At 40.3% G+C, this 23,374-nt stretch overlaps 1 protein-coding gene across 1 annotated transcript in view; it reads left to right on the top strand.

Moving 5' to 3' along the window:
* PHACTR1 (phosphatase and actin regulator 1) overlaps nt 1-23,374 on the top strand; it is a gene marked incomplete at its 3' end in the record, with an annotated part of 313,329 nt that overhangs the window by 260,423 nt on the left and 29,532 nt on the right. Inside the window, 3 exon segments of the mRNA XM_084283119.1 lie at nt 5,325-5,382; nt 5,385-5,592; nt 7,877-8,033. Coding sequence (XP_084139245.1) covers nt 5,325-5,382; nt 5,385-5,592; nt 7,877-8,033 — 423 coding nt within the window.

Genomic DNA, 23,374 nt, shown 5'->3' with positions numbered 1-23,374 from the left:
TATGAGGACTTCCTACAAGTCACTTACAGGGGTTTTAGTATACTATTTAATTTATTTCAATTGATTTAAATTAAATGATACATCTCATCCTAAAATAAGTATTTAACCCATTCCACAGCAGCTCCTTTCTTACCCATTTGCATCTGGAGGAAGGTTGTACATTTAATCAGAAGTGCTTTACCCACCTTGGGGCTGTTTTTCATTACTGTCACTTGTGAGCATCCCTGGATGCTGCTTCAAAGAATCTGAGTAAGTGAAGCATGTTGTGTAAATGCAAGCTGTCCTCATAGATTGTGAGATCAGCAAGCTTTGGAAAGTTTATTTCAACCTGTAGACAAAAATTGAGCAAGTCCCAGAATAGAGAAGGTATTCTCATAGAAAAATGACATTCAGCTTAGTACCAAGGGCAGTTTTTGTTCTAAAACCATCAGATCATCCTTCTGTTAGACAGGAAGCTAAAATGTTTGGTGTAGCAGACAAAATGCCTAATGACTTGACCCAATACCTCTTTGCAATAATGTTGCCTTCATTGTATTGCACAGTTAAAAAAGAGTTCTATTAGGGATGGCAGATTCTCTTTGCTGCCACTAAAAATAGTCAGGGGAACAGAGGCTGTCCCCCACTGTCAGTTTGTTTCGGTACCAGGATAGCAAGATCTCTGTGGCTATATGAAAGGAGCTAAGGTTTCTGCATCCTGGGGGAATTCTCTGCTGAGGGAAGACTGTTAGGACTACCAGGGAAGTTTTTATTCCCATCAGTGAAAGGGCTGTAGCAGTAGGATTGAAAAGATCATTCACAATCCCCACGGTGTTTCCTGTGCCCAGTGACTACCTCTCCTATTGTCAGCAGGGCTGGTCAGATACATCTGCATCACCCCAAAGCTTGGTGCACTGAGCAGAAAGGATAACTGGTGCCTCCCAAAGGCTCATTTGAGGGCAGCAACACTCATGTCATCCCCAGCGCAGGTCAGATGTTAACCTTACAGTCTGGCTCACACTGCCAGCAAAAGGCATTTTGTTGTCCAGAGCCCAGTGAGATCTCTCAGAGTATGACTTAACTATGTCATCTGTTGCCCCACAGCAATGAATGCTCCAATTTCTAGGTGTTTACCTCTACATCTACCTCTATATCAAGTTTACCTCTACAAGCATATTTAACCGATTTAAAGGTGATGTTGTTTCAACTATGAATTTGAAGCTGAAGCTGTGCTGCTTGTTGAAAACTGAATAAGGAAAAATTAATTTCCTAATATGATACAATTACATCACGTTGCAGAATAGAGTGAGAAAAGGTTGTGACACTGATATTTCATATTTAAAATGAAAATGAATCCTACTTCATGATATGGCAGACAGTTGATTTTTCATAGTCTTTTTTTAGTTGATTTCAATCATGAAATAAAGTATTGAGTACTTCAGTTATTCTCCTTGTCAAAGCAAATCAATAAAGTTTGAGTAAAGTTTGAATTCACAAGAGATAACAGGTAATGACTGTTTCCTCTACTACCGCAATTATTGTTTTCATAGTATTTACAGGTAGAAGGGTTTGTGGAGCTGACATTTGCTTTTAAATTCTTAATCAGAAGATTAAGCTTGTACAAGAGTCTTGTACACTATCAAGCGTTGATTCAGCTATCAAGGCGTCAGTTTGTTTAATGTATATACTAAAGAGCTGTTAAGTGGTCATACATGTATCTTACTCTGTGCAGGAACTGAACCTGTGACAGAGTGGTGAAAAATCGTGGTATCCAAAAGACAGTTTGTGAGACCATTTCCTCTGGGACATACAATTCAGCTTCAGACAGTATATTTATGAAATAAAATGCATTAAGCATCCCTGCCAGTGTCTTGTAAATCTTATAAAATGTATTTGAGTCAGAAAACGTTTCTCTTCCATAAAACTTGTCAAGAGAATTACTTCTTGTTTAAACTTTAGTATTGCCTAAGGATAGAAACATTTAATATTTGTAGCACTGCCTTCTTTCTGTCTGTCTCTCACATCTCTGTGTAGTATAAATATATATACAGTTGTTTGAAGTTATTTCTGATTTTTGTTTTAACTGATAAGTACAGAACGGTGTCCTGTGGATCTGAAAACATGCTGATAAAAATGTACCTCTTTATTCAAAAATCAAAGAGACTGGGATGACAGATGAGAAGCACGTGTTTTTTTTCCCACTAGATTTTTAGGCATTTTACATTTTTCTGTTTAGATTTTGTGTGTCACATGAGTCACTTATACACTTAAATTCTGAGTTTTCATTAAAATATTTTCTTACTAGAAACATTGCAAGCTATAGCGGTGTAACTTGTTTTGCCATTCTGATCACATAAAGATGACACAACAGTAAGTGCAAGTGCTTGTACTAGTCAGCTATGAATTATTCAAATCTGTGTGTTAAGATACATTTATCTTCTTAAGGCAAGTACTTGCTTAGCTGTGGCTTTGTTCTCTAATTTTGTTATAAAACATGATGATTTAAAATAGACTGTTTGAAACAACAGTGTGTTTTTTGTAGAATAATGTTAAAAAGAAATTGTGGTGTAGACCACCTGACCATGTGGGGGTTGTTTTTGCTAATGACCCAAAGGAATTTATACACAATGGAAATATCTAGTGACCTCAGTTTGTCTTTCTTAAGTGTACTGCAATACTGCATGTATTTCATAAGTGCTTTGCTTATACCGCTGACTTAGTCAAAATGATGTGGAGAAGGCTGATTTCAATCAAGAAAAACACAAAACATCAGGAAAAATGAGGGGTCTAAAATAGAAAGTAGTATTAGCAAGAAAGTGGATGATTCAGAAAAATTACAATGGGATGAGAAACCTTCTGTTTCTAGAGAAGTAGGTCAAATAAAGATCTGGCGTGGTAATTTGTAAATCTTCTTGCTGTTACCTGCTTGGTAACCTAAATTGTTGAACCACTTTGATATCTGCTGCCCTATGTGCACACTCAAATAGATGAATCTGTAACTTACATACATTCTTCACATAACAGTGAAGCACCAAATGTTCCTGGGTGCTGAACTATTTTTTGCTCTTTCCATTTACATTTCCAGAAGGGACTTAGTGAACTTGTACTTACTCTCTGTGTATATGGTGTTTTAAAAGTAGATGAATAATCCAGTGGTTATGTTCACCATTGAAACTTTTTTTTTAACAGTGTTAACAGAATTTCACTGTATTTTAGTTTCTCTTGGGAATTTAATTCTAGGCTTTTGAATTTCCTGCCTTTCTTCTTAAAGGAGTTTTAAAAATAGGTTATGTAGAAAAAATATTTTTAAAATTAAGTTAATCAAATTAAAATTTTTGAAGTATATCTCTGCTTTATAAGTTAGTTTAAAGTTTTTAAGGACTGTAGTGCATTTGTGTGCTATTGGGAGAATTCAACTGATGCATTCTAAAACTACTGCTGAGATAAAGTTTTAGGTCAAGCTCATTGAAGTCTAGCACAAATTCACAAGCCAGTTTTTCATGAGCCTTCCATACTTTGTGTTACAAAACATAGGCTATCACTAAGAAAATAGAGTTCCTGTGTTCAAGGCATCCAATAAAGCTATGCATCTCATTATTGGTTAATCCCCAATAATAAATGTCGCAGTTAACAAAATGCTTTCTGGGAAGCTGAATGTGATGATTACAACATGGTATGGTTTGCTCACGGAATCTGAAACCTTTTATTCTCTTGAAACCTTTTATTCTCTTTAATCCCTAAGCTCATTGTGGCCAAGCATTATATACCCAGAAGTACATTTTTAAAAGTGTTTTTTCTGGGATGTTATCTGGCAGCCATTGGCATCTGGCAGTGCACATTAAATTTAGGATTGGAAGAAAGAGAAATATTTCAAGTCATCTCAGTAAAGAATCATTTAAAGAGAAAATGCAGTATTTTTTCAAGATGTGGAATGGCTCTGGTATTCTGAGTAGGCTAAAATATTTAAGGGAAGTGAGACTACTCAGCTCATAGTAACATCACACCCAAGTTTGCCCTACGTGTAGCTTGGCCAGCACATCTGGTTTCACACCTGTATTCCAGTGCAAAGTAAAATGAGAGTTTTACACAAAGAGTGTCCAACAAGCAAATGTTCCCCACCTTTTGTATATCTGTTGCCTCAGCTGAGATTTAGGAGGGAGAGCAGTTTCTGCTGACTGTGGAATAATTTTCAGCAGCCATCGTTTTTGCCTGCCAGACTCTCATTTTAATTTTGTATTGGAAAAGCAACATGAGCGATCAGAATCACAGAACATCCTGAGTTGGAAGGGACCCACAAAGATCACTGAGTCCAACTTCTGGCTTCATACAGTACTACCTAAAAATCAAACCATATGTCTGAGAGCATTGTCCAAAGGCTTTTTGAACTCCAACAGGCTCAGTGCTGTGACCACCTCCCTGGGGAGCCAGTTTCCAGTGTCCAATCACTGTCTCAGTGAAGAAACTTTTCCTAACATCCATCCTGAACCTGCTATGATGCAGCTTCAGGCTATTCCCTCCTCATGTTCCCGTTTTACTACTTCTGTTGATACGTTCCTTGCTTAAGGGCTTTGAAATCACAACATAGGCAGAACTAAATGGAAGCAATACTAATGGCAGGTCTGACCACAGTAAGCTGCAGGAAATGATCAGATCACACTTTATGTGACAAAAGAAATGTGACTTTAGATAGCATTTCAGATTTATCTACAGCACCTAGCTGGAGTGAGCAGCAGGAACAGGAGAAGGGATGTTGTCACTGCAGCCCCCACGTGTAACTGTGTCATTAGCAAACAGACCTCCCAGGATTTAGCTCCCTCCCTTGTTATTCTCACTACCTCCCAAAATCTGTTTTCTCTGAGCTCCATTTCACATGCTTGGTCCCCTCTGCTTCAGATAGTCACGCATTTGTCTTCCCTTCAAGCCAATCAACAAGTTGCAACTGTGCAGATCTTAGCTTTCTTCTGCCTGCATACACTCCTCCTCTAAAATCCATACCTTTCTTTCCTCCCACTCTCCTACTCCAGCTTTTGCATTCAGGAGAGGTATTTTCTCCTTACTGCCTCCATTCTGGTGGAGAGGTCGTACAGACACCAGATTGCTTGTTGCCCTGAGTAGCTGGTGCAGTTCCCTCTAAGAGACTGTATGGTCGGCAGCTTTTTGGTTCTTAGTCCTGAGTTGCTAGTATTTCTGCCTGTATGCTGTCCTACATCTCCCTAACAAGTGTTGTCCCTTAAATCTAATGTGCATTCAGTTTTAAACCCAGTAGATGTCTTGCTGGTTACGAAGATCTTTCTGTCCTCATTTCTTCTAAAAAAGGCAGGAAAGACCATTACTAAAAATAGTGACAGAAGCAACACGGACTTGCACTGCACTGTTTCCTTTAGTTTATTTATTTGTTTTTCTTTCCCAACAGCTCTGGTTTACATACAGGTGATAGTGTTACAAAAACAGGACCTGGAGGCCTTCCAGACATGAGACAAGTGCCAACTGTTGTGATTGAATGCGATGACAATAAAGAAAATGTGCCTCATGAAACCAACTATGAAGATTCTTCCTGCCTCTACACAAGACAGGAGGAAGAGGAAGAGGAAGATGAGGATAACTCACTATTTACAAGTTAGACCCATTCCATTTTTTCTTTCTCATTTATTTATGTTTTCCTCTGAATTCTCAGTAACACAAAGGAAAAACAAGTGAATTTTCTTTCTTGACCATGGCTTTTGCATCTCTCAAGACTTGACTACAGGGGGACGCTTGGCAAATTAATCCAAAATAATGAGTAATATGAATTTAAAGTGAATTCCCTGATCCACATGAATCCATGTGTGGGTAGCTCTCATGCAGAATTAAATGACCTTTTTTGTCTTATCTTAATTCTCTTCCAAATTGACTTTCAGATTCGTTTTCCCAAGTTTCTGTGGTATAGAGAAACCCTGCCTTTGACTTTAAGTCAAGATCATCTCAATAGGGTTACTTAAGGAGGATGAAATTAGCACCACAGAGAATCAGACTTTTGATGCAGAGAAAATATTAAATCATGTCAAAATCAGAATTTGGCACATACTTTATCCCAGTTTATATTGACCAAGGTTTACTAGAGTAAAGAATAGAGGAAATAGCCTTGACATTTCCATGCAGGAAAAAGTGAATAAAAAGTGGGAGAGGTTCATATTTTTCTTTTGAGTAGCTTACCTACTAGAAAGATGCCATGTGTTTAAAAAGCCTTTATTGTGCGATTTAGATTATGATGTTAGAGAGAATTGTGCAGATGAATTCAAATGAGATCAATATAAAGATATGTTAATCAGTACAGGAATGCAGCATAGTTCTGCTTTCTACTCTGCTGCATTTTATTTTCCAAACACCCTGAGAATATAGATGGGAATAAGTTGGTTTGGATGGGAGTAAGTTTGTGTTTTGGTCCCAGAGTATTTTTTCTGTTCTGATTTCATTCTATATTTTTTAACCCATAATCATAGAATCATAGAATCATTAAGGTTGGAAAAGACCTCCATGATCATCTAGTCCAACCATCCCCCTACCACCAATATTACCCAGTACACCATGTCCCTAAGTACCATATCCAGCCTTTCCCTCTGAACTCCTGACTTGATCTAAAGGTATGGATTTGATTTGCTAAACAGTATTTTTACATGAGTGTAATTCCTTTTCAGGAGTCGTTTCTCGTTTGCATTGTTGTTACTCAAACTAGGAATCAGATTTGTATACCTCATGCTAATTGTCTCAAGAAGCACTATGGGCAGTTTGAACCCAGTTCTGTACTGGCTTACACTTTTTTCATGTGCTTGTATCAGCACAAAATGTATGTAAAATTGCTGTATTGTGTGTGATTTTATTCCAGCTTGATGTGGTCCACAGTAGTGGCAAAATGGGCTCAAATATGAAGAGGTTAATTGATAGATTAACCTACAGTCTAGAGAGTCCTGCAGCCCCTTCCTGACTTTTTTGGGAAAACCTATCCCCTCCCCTGGTGTTTGATCATAGGACTTTTTCATTAAGACAGGATACCTTACTTCATGCATGACAATGGCTTGTCATCCCATAGGCTGAGCTGAACTTTCAGGCAATTGAATTTCTTTTCTTCTGAAAACTGGGAGCAGTACAATCACACCGTTTCAAAAACGCACACAAAGAAGTTTCTAAAACAGGCATATTTCATCATCTCAAAATTTTCCCTTACCCCACAAGTGAAATTAGAGTTTTGCTCTTGAACTAAGAAGCAAAACAGAACTGCATTATTTTGCATTCTCCTGCCAAAGCCTTGTGGTCTGCTTGTGCCTCTTGACCCTGCTCAGTCTGTTTTGGATGCAAGCCAAGGAAAGAAAGATTGACCCATGAAAGGCCACTGGTTTTCACACTGTCTTTGCCACTGTCACTTCCTGAGAAGCAGTGTCAACTAACATACATAAAGGTCTGTGCTGCTTATGATAGATTTTTGACTCTTTTTAATGCTAACTTGGCTATCTTGGAGTTACACAGCAAGAGAGAAGTAACTCTCTCTTTCTATGCCATAGCCCTGCTGTCCTCACAGATTCTGAGGTTGTATTATTAATTCTATTGAGAATTTAGAAACACCATACTAGAGAAAGCTACAGATGCTACTAGCAATTACAAGAAAAAAAAAAAAAAAAACTTTCTTCACTCTTCTCCCTCTGTAAAACAATATTTTGATTCCTTTTTCCTGTACACCTACAAAATTCATGCTGTCTGTACTATGATGGAAATAATCTGAACACCAGAAGTTAATTGATGCTCCTTTTCCCACAGTCCATACCAGTGAGAACCTAGTATCCTCCCTTGCCTGGCAGTTCTTTGCCTGCTGCATACTGTAATGAAATGATGACACCTCCTTTGGCAGAGCCTCTCCTCTCTCCCACAGGCTCTCTGGCAATGAAAGTCTGCAGGAAGGACTCTTTAGCAATCAAACTCAGCAACAGGCCTTCCAAGCGAGAGCTGGAGGAAAAGAACATCCTCCCCATGCAGACTGATGAGGAGAGACTCGAACTTAGGCAGCAGATTGGGACAAAGTTAACAAGGTAGGAGACAAATGTTTTTCTAGCTGTTGCTTTTCAAAATATGTGGTGGGACACAGCTTTTATCCTTACTCTGCAAACATTTGAGATCTGTTTGGTCACAACATTTAAGAGGAAAAGCCAAGGAGAAAAAAAGGCTCTAGGCATCATATCTACTTTCCTGTAACTTCCCATACAGGGTCCTATCCTGGCATATTTTATAGGATCTTTGGTTAAGTACCAGCACAAACTCTGTGGGTTTAGATGTTTTCAGTGCACTGTTGGGATAAGTTCAGCTTTGATAATATTTAGGACTGTAGCTTTTGGTGCCATTTGATAGGCTATTGGTTTGAACAGAGGACAGAGGAATAGCTTTCTCTCTTGACTGAGTCTCTGCTGAGTAGCTGAGTCTTTTTCTGATCCAGAATACTTCTGTCCTTCAGTACATGTTTTTGTTGTGTCAGACTTGAACAGATTTACTTTCATAATCTCTTTCATCTTCATAACAGCATTTATTCACCAGCTGTTCTGTTTTTCTGTATTGCATGGCACATAGAGTGCTGGCCATTAAAGGAAGATTTCTATCAAGAAATAGTAAAGCAAGGTCAGGTAGGAATGTCGAAGGACCTCCTGTGCTCCAGCCATAATTTCTGCTGTCAGTTTAATGCTGTTATATTATCAGCTCAGTGGTGTAAAGAGCTAGTGATTGCTATTAGTTGCTCTCTGGTGTGACTCTGAGAAAATCACAAAGAGACCAGTCAGTTTTTTTGTTGGCTTTTTTTGGGGGAGAGGCTCCTTTTCTTGCAGGGAAGTGAGTACACCGCTGCCATGTTGTACAGACAGGAAGAATAAAAGCTTCTGGTACCTCAGTCATGATTTTACCTACTTTTTTATGACCTGTCCCATCTATCTTCTCTTCAGAATAAAGTATCCACATTTTTCCAGCCCATCTTTGAAAGATTTCATTTGTGCTGAGTCATGCTTAGCCTTCTCCAAAACCTGTCTAATTCTTTAGTGCTCTTTTGAAGGGCCTCAGCAGTGATGACCAAAGTATACAAGTGGTGCTGCACTGTTGCAGGGTGCCACAACTGTTCAGTCCAGTCTTTGTTCAGCCTAATAACTCATTAATCTACAGCTGCACATAGAGCTGTAGAGCACAAAGAGCAGTGCGTGATAGCAAGGTCTCAGTCCTTGCCTTATATGATTAATTTTGAACCCTTTGAGATATGTGAGTTGAAATTTTTGTCTGTTAGTGTATCTTGATCTGCACTGCTTGACCTTGCAATGGCATTAAACAACATTTCCACTGTGCTGCCTATTTGCCTAAATTAGTAGGGTTTTTCAGAAATTTTACATCTCTGATTAAGGTAAATAGTGCCATTTGTGAACCTCAGCTCTGCACAGCTCACTGTACCCCAGGTGATTTTTATTGAGTATTTTATCTCTCACCATTCCAAAACATGCTTTTTCCCCACTAAAGAATGTTTCTTAAGCATGTGTCTTTTTAACAAGGGAAGCTAATTTTGACAATACTCAGAATCCCTCTGATGTAAGCCCCATATTGTCACAACATCATTGTTTCCTCAAATGTATTTGTTCCTATTTTCTCTGCTCATTCACAGTATGAGGTACAATGCTTGATCTTTTCTTGTCCTGTAGGTAGGACTTAGGGGTAATCACAAATGTTTCAAATAGTTAAAACTGTGTATATTCAAACTTAAAAAATGGCTTAGCCACTGTTGCTTCATTTCCATATGTTACAAGTGTAATGTCACTGAAATTGGTAGAATTTCACAAGCCTTACCTAGAATAATACAGTTTCCAGTCTGACCTTTTAATTACAAGTATTTACTATTTAGTATTTCACCATTTTGAATAATCAATAAATATGAGAAGAAAACCATTTTCATCAGCTCTAGTATGCAAAAAGCCACAGGTATTTCAGCACCAAAAGGAGAGTGCATGTCTTACCAGTGCTTTGTATCTAAATGTGATGTATCCATGTATACAGGCTGACAAGTATATAGAGGGAATATTTCAATTTGGACAATATTTTTGTACTGTCCAGACTTCATTACTGAGTCTTTTGCCATTGTCACACAATGATGCAAATGACAAGCAAAATTAAAGTAGTGAAGCATTTATAGTCTTTAGAGAAGATGTGAGATGCAGACTATAATTGCAGTCGGCAATTTTGGATTTCAAAGAGATCTGTACTGTTCTACCAATGGCCTTCTATGGATTAAAATATCCAGCCAATGAAATCACATAATCTACTTATAGAAGTTAAAAAAAAAAAAAAGGCAGAATAAAAACTTCAGCAAATAGTTATTGTTGTCTGCAATTGATCCAATAATTTTCAGCAAGTGGCTGATTGGGATACTTCCATATTTATGCATAATCCTCACAATATTTCGTTTGGAAGAGCTCATTAGCTGCAACATTTGGCAGATCAGAATTTAGTACTATGAAGAGAATGTAATTTTTAAAGAAACTTATAGTCAGGCATATTGAGAGATTGACCATTTACATACTATGTGGGACCAAAATCATCCCAGGTGTATTTCCTCCAGCGCTATTAGCATTATAGCAGGAATCAATTTGGCTCAAAACTGTTTGTTCATGTCCTATTTAAAAGTAGTGTGGAACTCCTGAATCTCCAGGTTATCACAGACAATTGTTATGACTTTATAATTGCATTTGCCAACTGGTAGAAAGACTCCAGAGCTGACTTAACCACATAGCTGTTTCTCATGCTGGGAGAATAGTGTTCTGACTTACACCAGAGCAGTGGTAGGGATGAGGCTGCAGAGACTGTATCTTATGGCAGAATCTGGCCCACTACACACCTGAGTGTTAGCTCATCCATGAGACAGATCAGGACCTTTGTGGCCTACCAGAGTAACATTTCACACAAATGTAGTGCTTTACTGGTGTCTAACCTGTATCAAGGCTCAGCAAATGCAGACCCAAGTGAAAATGGATGTTACTGCCCAAGACCACAAAACATGTCCTGCATATGGTGGTGCCCAGACTGCTTCATGGCAGTCTTTACACAGCAATTGCAGCAACTAATTAGAAGACCATTTCCTCCAAGCAAGCCAGAATGGACTACTTCAAAGTGTGATAACTGCTCTGAAGCCAGGAGCAAAAATAGTGAATTACTATGCAGAACTTAAGCTTATAACCACATGTAACTTGGGGATAGTAAGTGGATGCTAGAGGCCATGTTCTTAGCTGCTAAAAACCATTATAACTCCATTAACTTCCATTCTGAAATACAGACTTGTCTGCACTAAATAAATCTTTAAGTGGGTATGGTTTTCTTCTCTGCCTAGTGGGCTAATAACTCATTAATCTACAGCTGCCAAACTCCTCAGTTTTATCCCTTTGGTGCTTGCATAACTTCACAACTGCACAAATGCATGTAAGTGGCCATAAGCTAGAAAGAGGAAAACAGAACCCTGAATGTTAAGAAGCAGAGGGAAAAGATGAATTTCTGCCTTTCACTGGTCATTCTAGCTGTCTAACCTGAATTATACTGGTTGCCCAGTCATTCAGCTTAGAGCAGGAAAGAGGGACTGGATTTTGCTTTCGGTGGCTATCAGGGAGAGGACTAACATGTACTGGCATGATACTGCAGTACCCTGGTATGGAGATGGATGCTTCAGTCTCTGCACTTCTGTTTCCCCAAGGAATCATAATGGTGATCATAAGAGACCACACAGTCAATGTATTATTTAGTAAACACAAAAGCCCTTTAGAGAAAATCTATCTATATATTTATTTATAGCCATGCACTACATGAGACTTTTCTGAGGATTTTGCACTACCTTGAAGTGGTAAGACCTCATTTCTTTGCACCTCTTTCACAAAGCCTCTCCCATACCTTGAGACAACTGTGGCTGATCTGCTATAAAAGAGGCTTTCTAAAGCACTTTTTTTTTTTTTGAGTCTCTTAAACCCCAACAGTAGCAAAGGGGCTCATTAGCAGTTAGATACAGAAGTACTGAAGCTGAGATTTGTCCACTGTGACTCTGTCCACTGCTTTTCAAGAATGCATGGCATTGTCCTTATCTGATTTCACTGAATTGCTTCCTTCTGGCTTTTCAAACCTCCTGGAACAGGATCATCTAATTGTACAAAAAAATCTGATAATCCAGAATTATACGCATCACTTTCCCTAACAGTTAGAATCAATGGTAAGGGAACTGGTTGCTTCTTGATAGTCACAGTATCTTAGCAGTGTCATGTCTGCATCATCAGCACACTCCTGCCCACCTCAGGGCAGAGGACAGGCTGGCTGCAAGTCACAAGGCAGGGGAGATGCATAAAGGCTGTCGATAGGCAAGCAGTGTATGTGTCAGGGGACTGCTGCCCATCATCGGCAGATGCCACAGGCAATCCAGTAAGATTTCACAGTCTGTGTTGTGCTGCTGCAAAGAGTTGTCAGTTGTAGGAGTCATATTTAACCATGCCCAGTGTGGAAGCAAAGAGAGATGAAGTAGGGAAGCAGCTGTCTGCACATTAACTAACAAAAATAATTAAATTAGAAGCAAATAAACAAGCAAGAGTCTTGCAAGAGTCTTGAAATTTGCAGACATTACCTCTTGCTTCTCTTATGACTTTGAGTGAGGGACATCTGAGTCCTGTGAGTGTGTGTATATGTTCCACTGTCTTTAAAGCAGTGCGTCAGTAGCAAGCTTCTCTGCCAGATATACAGTAGTGCCTTGTTGTTTACTGTATAGTCCTAGATTTATGCACTCTGTAATGCATGATGGGGTGCTGTCCCTACAACAGTGAGTGGAAAATCTTGATATGAATCAATGTAAATAGTACATTGCAAGTATTGCAAGAAAAAGGATAGGAAGAAGGAAAATGAATCAGAGACACTATGCATGCACATGACTGTAAATATGTACACATGAGATATGGACATACACACCTGCCAGATGTCTTACTAGCCCCATTGATGCTTTGGAAATGGTTCAGAGATGTCTGTGATTTGGAAATGTAACATGACAAGTCATACATCTCATTATGGAATGGCAAGTTTGACAGATGATGGTCATCTACTATCTCAATCAGAAAGGTAATCTACTCTCCACATTTCCCAATCAATACTATATCTTTCTCAGCTGTGCTGAAAAATGCTGCCTAGAAATAGAGAACCTGACATGAAGTGAACTTGGTGAATTGCCACAGATATAAACAATTGCCTTTGAGTTTAGAATGTCATGTGCCTGCTGTAAGGTTTTTGCATATGTCCACATCAGGTGCCAGTTAGCTGTGTGTCCCTCTGTGTGTGGGTAAGTATGCAGGAGAAAGAGCATACAAGTATTTGTAAACAGTAGAAGAGACGTACACCAGAGAGTAGAAAAATTGGACAATATGGGAGAAGGATAGCATTTGCAGAGTCACCATGAAGTTGGCAGAGTTATTACCAGTGTTAAGGATGAGTCAGTCTGCAGGGTTTTCCAGTTGTTGCTTAGGTAAATGGATCACTTTCAAGGCTTTTCTCCAAAAGTTGCTTCCACCTTATACATAATGCCTGTGGAAGACAGTCCAGTAGTTTTGGCCAGTTGTACTTTTCAGGTGGACAAGCCCAAATCAAGAGCAGCATGATGACAGGAGATGTTATCATCATTGTATTGATGAACGTTCTCTTTCAGGAGGGTTGCTAGAACATTGTCCAAAATAATAAATTTGACTAACGTTCCAGTTCACTAAATCAAGTGTTTACTTTCACCTGTGAAACAGGCTTGGATCTGTTGATTGCACCCATCACTTGACAGCTTGCTGTCACTGTCCCTGTCCCAGCCATTTGTCAGGTGCTATTAGGCAGAGCAGGACTTCCCTCTCTGCCCTCTCTTCCTGAGTCTGTGCTAGTATGGCTGATCATCCAGCCACCTGGCTGATTTTTTGGCTGTTTGCCTCCAGGTTCCCATTTCTCACATCAACAGGTCTTTTATTTCAGGCCAAGAAAAAAGAAAGAACACATCCGAACTTTATGAGAGCAAGCAGACCACATCTTGCCATGTGGAGGAAGCACTGAGAATGGCAGAGGCCCACTGCCGTGGCCAGGTACAGGCCACTTGGTAGTGCCATAGTCATGGCTCCCCAGGATGCTGGTCTGTGAGGTACATGCCCTGCAAATGTACAGCGGTTCCTTCAGAAGCTTGAGGGGACCAAACAATCCAGAGATCATTTTTTACTCACTAAAATATTCTGCTGTGAAGAGAGGCAGCTTTTTGAAACAATTAATTATTTAAACTGTGTTGCAGTGCCAATGAGGGGAGGTTTTGTTCAGCCAGAGGATGGCAACAAGATGACCCCTGACAAGCATGGCTGGATCTTCTAATACCCATTCATCCAGCACCGTGGAGAGCATTTTGTTCCCTCCTCATTTCAGAGTAATTTAGGGATAGAAAGAGTGGACAGACAGTAGGATTAGGCTTTACTCACAGTCCTTATTTTGTTGGGTAACATGAAATAATTTCTTCCTAATTGTCTCTGATGTCTGCAATTCTCATGGTTATTGTTAGCTTTCGCTAATGAGAGAAAAACAAGTGCCTAAAGCAAGAGCTCATCTATAACCCCTAACAGCAGAATGCATGTGTGTGGTGCTTGCATCTTTACACATTGAGTGCTGGGTATAAATCACACAGAAAATGGAATTGTGGTAAACAAGCTCATCTAAATCCTGGATTATAAGGGAGGATCCAACAGTGCTAGATTCATGAATGGGGGTGACCGAAAAGAGCCACAGAGGGCCGAGCCTAGGTTTTAGCTGTGATGATAGCTAGGGGAAAATGGCAGTTTTGTTCCCTTCATTTGTGAGGAAGCTGTACTTCTGTGAGAAACCCCAAGAGAGTTTTCTAAATTGCCCTTGGCATCAAGAGGAAGGCAGCAAAAGCAGGCGACAAATTGAAACCAGGTTATCATTACACATCTGGGCTCAACTGCCAGGAACAAACACTCTAAGCAGAACAGATCTTGGTCCCATGCAGAGGTATAGATGAGATGGACTCTCAAGGCCCTCGTCAGCCCTGTTTTCTGTGATTGATATGCTGGCAAGCTCTGTTGCTCTGAAAGGAAGGGTGGCATTGTAGGTAAAATGCTCAGGGAAGGCTGCATCTTGCACAGGCTTTTTGACCTAAGGCAAGAGACTGAAAGATATACACATGCATATGTTTATAAATATATTTAATGTATGCTGGAGTCTCCAAATGTACATATATATACCTATGAATTTTTTTTGGAAACAAATCTACCAGTTCACGAACTCTCATTGACAGCAAACTGTGTGCTTTCAAAAAAACCACCCAGCTATCAGGATCTCTTTAGACATCTAATGCTGTGTTTCAGTAGAACAAGGATTCTCGTTTCTGAACATGGTTTGGTCTTGTCTCTTAATGTCAGGAATTTTCATAGATATCATCATTGTCCATCACAGAAAAGCACAACTCTAACATCACAAATGATTCTATTACTATTGTTTTGATTTATGAGTTCAAACCACTAACAATATGTATTTGATTCATCTATGTAATTTTTGGTTAAGATTTGCTATGGCAAAAGGTCAGCGGAGCAATCCTGGAAGGGGGAACTAATGGTGCCACCAGAGAACATATTGCCCCTACATGCTCCCTTGCTTTTGAGATGAACAGTGTCCTTGACCCATGATCTGAATTGGCCCTGTCAGTGTGACCTCTCCTCTGTTGCAGCTCCAACTCAGAATGGGATGAATCCATGCCACCACCAGTGTTGCTCATCCAGAGTCAGCAAATGTTTTGCTATGCAGAAAATCAAAGCTTTGCACACTGGATGCAGTTTTGCTGGCTGCAGACTGACCTTGTGCAGATGGGTCTCTCCATGTTAGAAGGTGGGGCTCCAAATGTGCAGATACAATTTATTGCTGCTACAGAGGAAGAGACACTCTATGCTGAGGAGAGTAATGTTCTTAATGGTAGACAAGAGGCAGCAGGAAGCAGTGTTTGAGGGCAAAGTCTCCCCAGAGGCACCCAGGTGGCTACTGATGAAAAGGAAAGTGTTGGCTCTGTATCAAAAGTTCCAATTTCAATCAGAGGTGTTGCCAGTCCAGGAAGACATTTGTTATTCCATGGATCTCTCACTACTCCCATTGCTTGCTTTCATGGAAGCAGTACAAACCATTCTGCTTTTTCATTGCAGCAACTGTTTCTCCCATCTTTTCTTTGCACAAGCCAAACCAGAATACATTATAGAGTTAGAATTTCCCCTTCATACTTCCTGTCCTCTTCAGCCCCCTAATTCTTTCTGCATTCTGTATTTGAGGTTTAACTTATTCTGTCAACACAGCCTAGACAAATATATTTAGTCTAACTTAGTTTCCTTTGCAGTTTCAATGGGGTGCGGTATCCTTCATTTCCTGTCCTGAATTGATAGTGGTGTTGCTTTTAGTTGTCAATTCACTGTCAGCTTTTACCTCAGAGGAAGCCATGTTTCTCTGCTGAGCAAAATAATTCATGGTGATATATAGTGTATGTATAATATAATGAGTGCTTGTGGCAGTAACAAGGAAATAACTTGGGTCACTAATAGAAATGGTCTTTTATTTCTGCAGTAGTCAAGAGGCTATGTGAAGTCTACAGGGTGCTCTCTTTTGACAAGTATGACAAATATTAACAAAAACAGGTGAAACACAAATAGGGAAGTAGTTTCAAGATGTTATATTCTGGCTTTAAAAGAAGAAAAAGGTTTTTTTTTTTCTTTTGCTGTTTAATGCTGACAAATTTAGGGCAGCTCCATTAAGAACCAGCTCATAAATTTCCACCTTGAAAAAAATAACCATAAATCTTCACATTTGGTGCCTGCTGATTGCAGGGAGTTAATTACAAGAAAAAACAGTTGTTCAGATTGGATGACCTTGTAATTTCCGTAAAGGGAACAAACTAGATGGCAGTACAAGTAGATAAAAGAAGCAGACTGGCAGGAATAAACTTCACTTCATAGACTGGTGATTGTAAAATGGAGAAATTGCTTTTTGATCAAAATACCTAACCTCTTGCAGAATTTACAGTTTGCATTTTCCCCTCTATTATGGCCTATTTGGCAACACATGCAGGGATTAACAGAGGTCATCACAATAAAGGAGTCAGACATAGAAAGTCATTTTTTTATCCTGACTCCAGTCTTTTATAAGCTTTTGAATATATATGTGTTCATATATCTGTGCCATGACTACTACTGTGAGCACAAGCAGGACAACTGGAGAAGTAACTATCTAACTTGTGTGCAGGAATTTTATATGCAGGTTATTGTATGTGAATAAAAAACTTGAGTCCTGTAGTAAATAGGGTTTCATATATATTTGTTTTATATGGGATTAGATGTCTCTTGGACGAATGTACCAGTACAAAGAAAGCAAATATATTTATCATTACACCTGATAGAAGGTTTGAACTTTGCATGCTTTTCCTAATACATAAAATTAACACAAGGATCAGTTGGAGATGAAGACACTTCTTTGCATACATGTGGAAAAGTTACAATTGGTATTCTAGAGGAAAGTGCGGATGAGAATTATGCTCATGTTAAAGTGCATTCATAACCACTGTGCAGACTATATGTGGAGATTAAACTCCTTTAGCCTCAGTCTTGACCGTGTAAAATTACTATTTATGTTAATAACATTAACGAAGAGGAAGTATTCTCATGTGCAGTAGACCACATCAATGTATTTCTAAGTATGTAGCCTGCAATACTCATTGCTTGTCTTTCTGATGAAATTTGCAAACCATGTAACTGCAAGGAAAGCATGGGGTAAATTCAGCCACACGTTTTTTTACTGACATCCCTGAATTCAGGAGTCAACAGCACTGATGGCTAATAAGTAACAATAAAATATGCATTCAATAAACTGTACTTGCTAAATGAGCAAGCATTTGTAATGTCGGGCTGGATGATTTATCCTATAGAACATCTGATTTTTCAGCACGCTGGAAAAGTCCTTACAATTTCCTTTGTTGCACTAATCACAGAATCACAGAATATTAGGGATTGGAAGGGACCTTGAAAGATCGTCTAGTCAAATCCCCCTGCTGGAGCAGGAACATCTATATCATATCACACAGAAACATATCCAGGCAGGTTTTGAAAGTCTCCAGAGAAGGAGACCCCACAACCCCCCTGGGCAGCCTGTTCCAGCTTACACCCATTGCCCCTTGTACTATTATTGGGTGTCACCAAGAAGAGCCTGGCTCCGTCCTCCTGACAGTCGCCCTTTACATATTTATAAATGTTAATAAGGTCACCTTTCAGTCTCCTCTTCTCCAAGCTAAAGAGACCCAGCTCCCTCAGCCTTTCCTCATAAGGGAGATGCTCCACTCCCTTAATCATCCTTGATCCTATTCAAGACAGAGATTGTCTTTCTGCCTTCCTGCAATCAACTGCCTTTGATTTAAAAGCAAGACTTGCAAGCAGCAGACCCTGACCTCAAATAGCAGGGGTTATGAAGACAGCAGCACTTGTGCAGGGCCGGGGGCTGCTGCTGCTAGTGAGGCCACAGAGGCAGCACTTTTGGGGATCTTGGTCATCTGGTGGGGTTGCAAATGGCAGCTCAGTTGTATCCAGGCCCTGTTGGGGAGCATCCAGACTGTTGCAAAATGGAATTAAATGCTATCCTCAAAAGGTTCTTGCAGAAGCTGCAGGGAAAGGTTCCTGGCCATTTGCCATGAAGGTCTTTTTGTCACTCCATCAGTTTGCTTGGAGTCAGGTTTACAGCTAGGCTAAACATACCACAGCTTCACATCAGTCTCAAGGTGGGGAGCAATTTCCCTGATGGGAATTTGGTGCCTTCTTGATTATTCTCATCAGGGCATCCTCTGGCTGCAACCAAAACCTCCTTTTCCCCTTTTAGAGGAAGGAATGGCTGATGTCCCAGGGCCAAAATGGCCACAGAAACTCCCTCCCTCCCTCCCTTTCCAGTTCCTGTTCCTTTCCACTCTGCGTTAACACTTTACTCTATTCGGTAGCCTTGTTTTCTGAGATAGAGACGTGGATATTGACAAGTACCATAGAGTTATGTGACACTCCACCATCCACTTCATCTTCCCCTGCAGACTAAAAGATAGTGTAATATGCTACTGCAGTTAGAACAACTGCTAACATTTTACACTGCATTGTTTAATTCCAGTGAGTTAAGGTTTCCATCATGTTTTCTAATGAAAAAAGCTCTGCAGCAGTTCAAAGGTCTAGTTTTTGCCTCCACTGTGTGTGGCATATTTTTGGGAGGTACTTTTATTCCTTTTTTTCTTAATGATTCTTCTCTTCCAAGTCTTTATTCTTTCATACTTCTTCTTGTATTTCAGTAGTGCTAATAAATCCACCCCCACCCCCTGGTTCAAAGGTAATGTACAGTACTAGGCCTTGAAGGATTCTAGAGCAGATATAAAGAGAGTGATGGGGAAATGCAAGGCACCAGTGGAGAAATGATAGTCATAACAGCTCACTTGTCTCAGATTCCTCCCAGATTGTTGTGAACGTGAAATTTGGTTGTGCCTGAGATTTGGTCCACCCACCAGCCCTTCATTGTACCTTGCCTTTTTCTGAGCTCTGTTCCCTTGTCACTAGACATGTCACATTTTAACAATTAGGGCCAAAGTTAAAACTTTCAAGAGAAAACAATATTGCTTTGCTATTCAGTGTAAAAGTGTATCTGAAAGGATCAATTTGACCCAGCAGTACTAAGGATTTAGTATCATCTTGTTTTCTTTAACAATTCTTTTTAATGGTAATCATACAATTATAGGATCTGGAGATTCTAATGGAAATCATACAACTTTAGGATCCTGGGAGGAGGGCAAAAAGCCAGATCACAACACTGGACTTCAGGAGAGCAGACTTTGGTCTCTTTAAAGGTCTGCTTGGTAGACCACCATGGGAGAAGGCCCTGGAGAGAAGAGGAGCCCAAGAAAGCTGGTTAATATTCAGGGATGAACTCCTTGAAGTTCAAGAATGATCTGCTCCTAAAAGCAGGTAGTCAAGCAAAAGTGCCAGGAAGCCTGTATTGATGAAAAAGGAGCTCCTGGCCAAACTCAAATGCAAAAAGGAAGCATACGGAAGGTAGAAGCAGGGAGAGGTAACCTGAGAGGAATACAGAGGCACTGTCCAAGCATGCAGTTATGAAGATAGGAAGGTTTAAGCACAAATGGAAATATTTGTTGTCAGGGCTGTCAAAGGCAACAAGAGGGCTCCTATTCACACTTACACAGGTGGCAAAGAAAAACTAGGGCACTCTGCTGAATGAAGCAGGGGACCTGGTGACACAGCACATGGAAAAGGCTGAGGTACTGAATGCCTTCTCTGCATGTCTTTACTAGCAAGGCTGACCTTCAGGAGTTCCAGGTTCCAGAGACAGAAAATCTGTAGCAAGGAAGATGTATGCTTGGTGGAAGAGGATCAATTCAGGGAATACTTAAGCAAACTGGACATGTGTAAGTCTTTGATGGGGTGCTCTTACAAGTGCTGAGGGAGCTGGCTGATGGCATTCCAAGGCTACTATCAAAAATCTTTGAACAATCATAGTGACTGAGAGAAGTGTCCAAAGACTGGAGGAAAGTAAACATCACTCCAATCTCTAGGGCAAGAATGAGAACTCAGGCACCTGAAGGCCAGCCAACCAGACCTCTGTCTCTGGAAAAGTGATAGAGTAGCTAATCCTGAAAGCCTTTTCCAGGCAAATGGAGGACAAGAAAGTCATCAGGAGTAAGCAACATGGCTTCACCAAGGGGAAGTTATGCTTGACAAATTTGATAAACTGATGTGATGAACTGATTGACCTGGTAGACAAGGGGAGAGCAGTGGGAATTGTCTACCTGAACTTGAGTAAGGCTTTTGACATTGTCTCCCATAAGATCCTCCTAGAGAAATTGTTGAAATACGGGCTGGATGAGCAGACAGTAAAATGCATTGAAAGCTGTCTGAATGGCCAAGCTCAAAGGGTGGTGATCAGTGCCATGAAGTCTAGTTGAAGGCCAGTTACCAGCAGTGTATCCCAGGGTCCGTACTGGGTCCAGTGCTGTTAAACGTCTTCATTATTGATCTGGATGATGGAGCAGAGAGTTTGCCAATAACACAAAACTGGGAGCAGTAGCAGCTATTGCAAAGGGTCATGCCACTGTTCAGTGGGACCTGAACTAGCTGGAGAAATTGTCTGACAGGAAACGCATGAAGTTCAACTAGGAGAAGTACCGAGTCCTGTACCTGGGGAAGAACAGCCCCTGCACCAGAACATGCTGGGGGACATCCAGCTAGAAAGCAGTTTGGCAGAAAAAGACCTGGGGGTCCTGGTGAACAAATTGAACATAAGTCAGCAATGTGTCCTTGTGTCCAGAATGCCAATAGTATACTGGGCTGCATTAGGAGGAGTTACCAGCAGGTCAATTAGATGATCCTTGCCCTCTACTCAGCACTGGCAAGATCACAGCTGTAGTACTGTGCCCAGTTCTGGGCTCACAGTAAAAGAGAGACATGGAGCTACTGGAGAGAGTCCAGCATAGGACCACAAAGATGTTTAAGAGATTGGGGCATCTCACATATGTGGAGAGGCTGAGAGAAGCAGGCCAGTTTAGCCTAGAGAAGAGGGGGCCTAAAGAGGAATCTTTTCAATGCATGTAAATGCCTGAATGGAGAGTGCAAAGAGGAAGGAGCCATGCCTCTTCTCAGTGGTGCCCAGTGATGGGACAAGAGGCAACAGTCACAAATTGAAACACAGGAGGTACTGTCTAAACATCAGGAACACTTTCTTACTGTGAGACTGAGCACAGCCACAGGTTTCCAAAGCTTGTTGTGTAGACGTCTCCTTGAAGGTATTCAAAAATCATCTGGGCATGGCCCCAAGCAACCTGTTCTGGACAGCCCTGCTTGAGCAGGCCCTTCCAACCTCAACCATTCAGTGACTGGCATCAGAGAGAGTTTACCAAGTAGTTTGAGAGTTAGCACCATCTTTGACTTTGAAGTACACAATGGTGTTGGGTGATTTTTGTAGGCCTTTGGCAGTGCAAAGCAGCCAAGTTCTGTCTCAGCCCCTCCAAATCCTGCCTACCTCCCATTCACTCTAAGGTTCTGTGAATGTATCTCGTAAAGCTATTCCAATACAATTCCTGACTTTTTTTTTCTGCTTTGTGTTACTTCATAATGGCAATCCCGACAGACAATTTAGCTGGGTCACAAATTCTGGTAAATGTTTTAGTATGACATCTAGGCCATAAAAGTTTCTAGCTTACTTCAGTTCCAAGAGAATATTGGGTTAGCCCTTAAGACCATAATTTTCATGCTCTGCTCTGTGGAAAAAATTACTAGGACTCAGTTTCTAAACAAGAACATCTCACGGACACATTGTATTCATCCAACTTCTCTTAACAAACATTTCCCTATGCCCTGCATTTCCCTATGCCCTTACAAAAAAAAAGAAAAAAAAAAGACCTAGAGTCCCAGTTTCACTTCCAAGGGCTTGTTTTCTTTGTATCTTTCTAATCTTTCTATAGCTCTTTTCTCCTTTTATGTCTATCCAAAGCAGAACTTTAAGACAAAAAGGTAACTGTAACTGGCCTTCCAAACTTTCTCTGGATACATGCAGAGACAAGAGAATTTATTATTTATTTTCTGTCTCTGTTTGGGAAACTGAAAGTTTGCTGCTTTCAGGAATTTCCCAGACAGCCTGCAGTAGTACTGTCTGGTATTTATACAACAGCAATGGTCTCCAATAGTGTAGAGTAAAGCAATGTTGTAATGTATCTAGTAAGAAACAGGATGAAATAATGTATTTGATGCACATTTTGCTAACAACACTGCTCAAACCAGTACAAAAAGCTGACAGTATAGTATTTGTGAGACATTTTTCCCCACTTTCTTAGCAGCTGGTGTTCATTATTTGGGCTCAGCAGAGCACCACTGCTGTCAAGCAGGAGCAAAATTGTTATCAGCACTAGATAATCTCCAGTCATATGAGTGGGTTTAACACCCAATTAACTATAAGGTACAAATGTGAATTCAGTATGTCTGTAAAGCACAAAGCAAATCCACATGGCTGTGGTGAGTGGGGGCTGGAATGAAGGATGAGAAAGTGTATCCTGTGGCTCAATGCTGATGCATGAGAGGTTGCACATTTTAAACTAATGATGAAGTTGAGCAAAACTAGGAAGCAGGCACTGTGTCTGTTTGCCCAGATCGTCGTAGGCAGTGTGTTTTGATACTAATCTGCAGCTTCTCGTAGAAGTAGGTGGGTGCAGTTTCCGGTTTTACCCACACTTCGTGTATCACTGATAAATGTTCAGAAGGGATTTTGTCAGGGTGACTGTGCCCATTCTGTTTGCTACCTCTCT

Source organism: Netta rufina (genome assembly GCF_964035555.1).
Source record: "Netta rufina genome assembly, chromosome: 2".
NCBI lineage: Eukaryota > Metazoa > Chordata > Aves > Anseriformes > Anatidae > Netta > Netta rufina.
This window is presented reverse-complemented; position numbering and strand designations above follow the sequence as displayed.